Source organism: Populus trichocarpa, chromosome 6, assembly GCF_000002775.5.
Source record: "Populus trichocarpa isolate Nisqually-1 chromosome 6, P.trichocarpa_v4.1, whole genome shotgun sequence".
Lineage (NCBI taxonomy): Eukaryota > Viridiplantae > Streptophyta > Magnoliopsida > Malpighiales > Salicaceae > Populus > Populus trichocarpa.
In genome coordinates, this window is record NC_037290.2 from 21,646,874 (window position 1) to 21,648,933 (window position 2,060).

Below are 2,060 nucleotides of genomic sequence, written 5' to 3' on the forward strand. Positions count from 1 at the left end.
AACAATTAACACACCGATTTATTAATTTATCTATGTCCACTATTTAGTTAATAATCAAATTACAGCCAGATAGAGCTCAATAGGAAGTCAAACTAATCCTTGACAATAAAGCATGTGTACACATTATTTAGTTGCCAAGACCAGCAGCAACCAGTTTTCAAAGAAATGGAATTAGTAATCTTGATATCGTTTCTTTATCTCAAGAAAAATTATAAAAAATACAAATATAGTAACTTGTTTTTGAAGGGAAACGGAACCAAGAGCCAAAGGCTGTGGTCCTGTTTTGTGACCGGTTCAAAATTCATACTAGGTTTTGAAACCTGGCTTGACCTGACACGTCGAGTAAGTAAATTTAGGGGAAGAAAAGAATTTAATTAGTCTAGTTAAAAACTCAGTTGTAACTCATTAATTATTTTTTATTTTTTAACAAGAAAATATAATTTTTTTATTAAAAATTAAAATTAATATGATGATCTAGTCAAAACTCGTGAGCCGATCAAAGCCTGTGACATAGATCTTGGGCTGAGTTCCCTACCAGGGGTTTAAAATCTATGGTTCAAGCAACTCGGAAGGAATGTCATTTCCGTTAATAAAGACAATATTAGGGGCCTTTAACAAGCCACCAAGTACACTCCTTAAAAAGTCCTATATAAAGTGAACAAGTCGAATGGCTACTACACTCAAATAACGCCCCCGCACAAAAACCTTTTTTTAGAGTATTTCTTTGTAAGGAGACAAAAAATACACGACACATGTCTTTCTCCACGCAACCACCGTGTTCCTCCAACACCGCAACTACCACCGTGGAACCCTCCATTGCTACCTCAATCTCCACCATCCACCCGGACATCCTCCAAGCCCACATCCTAAACCGACTAGACGGCCTCTCCTTGGTCTCCACCGCATGCACTTCCACCGAACTAAATTCACTAGCATCCCAACAAGACTTATGGACCAACATATGCCACTCCATTTGGCCTTCCACTAACACGCCACGTATACGCGAAATAATCTCCCGCTTACCCAGCGGCTGGCGCTCTCTCTTCTCTGAATCCTTCCCTCTCACCACAGGCCCCCGGGTAAATCCCCCACGAGACCACGACCATCCATCAGAACTGATCTCAGCCGTCGATATTCATTACAAAAATAAGCTGATTTTTTCCAAGGTTGTAGAAACAGAGACCTCAAGCTCGTGGTTTTTGTGCTCTCCCTTCAGAATCGACATGCTTGATCCGAAGGACACGTGTCCGACTCCCATACCGAATTCAGGTTCTGAGGAAACATGTCGCGATCTGGCTGGTGATTTGAGTTTGAGCTGGATATTGCTTGACCCGACCCGTTTACGGTCGGTGAACCTATCGAGTCACAAACCGGTGTCGGTTCAGAGGCATTGGCTCAGCGGCGAAGTGCACGCGCGGTTTGCGACAGTGTTGGCGGCAGGAGAGAGAGGATCAGCATCAGAGAGTGTGCAGTGTGGGATAGTGGTCACGTGCGGAGGGGGAGCCCAAGGAGGGGAGATGCAGGTGAGGGGAGTGAGCTTGCAAGTGGAGGATATGGATGGTGTTTTCTTAAACGGGAAGGGTAGTTTGGGTGTTTTGAATACGGGGTTTGAGGGTAAAAAGGGAATGAGCGGGAGGAGGGAAATGGAGGGACGGAAAAGGTACGGGATGTTTTTGGAAATGAAGAGGGAGAGGAGGGAGAGGAGGTTGAAGAAGGAAGGGGCTTTGGACATGCTGTGTGTGTCTTTCGGGGTCATGGTTCTTGTCTCTCTTGGGTTATTTCATCTGCTGAGATGAACTTCAATCTTAATTTTCCCAGGTTGTAAGAGTTGTAAAGGGGGAGGGTGGAGAGAGAGAGAGTTAGAAAAACACTCCTATCAAACAAGTGTACAGGCGACAAAATTGTTATTCTGTGACACTCGTCGGTGGAGCCAAGCAATTAATTAGACGGCAGAGGGGATGTGGAGATGCATGTTGTGTCTAGTTCTCATCTGCTAAACGCTGCGTTGCATGTATTAAAACTCATTTCAATAATATGGTCTGGAATTAAGTTCTTGTCAA

General features: G+C 43.9%; 1 protein-coding gene across 1 annotated transcript; it reads left to right on the plus strand.

Moving 5' to 3' along the window:
* Positions 1-669: 669 nt before the first annotated feature.
* LOC18100622 (probable F-box protein At2g36090) lies at positions 670-2,060 on the plus strand. The gene has a single exon (XM_006381905.3). The coding sequence runs from the start codon at positions 753-755 to the stop codon at positions 1,794-1,796; it is 1,044 nt and encodes a 347-aa protein (XP_006381967.1). The 5' UTR covers positions 670-752; the 3' UTR covers positions 1,797-2,060.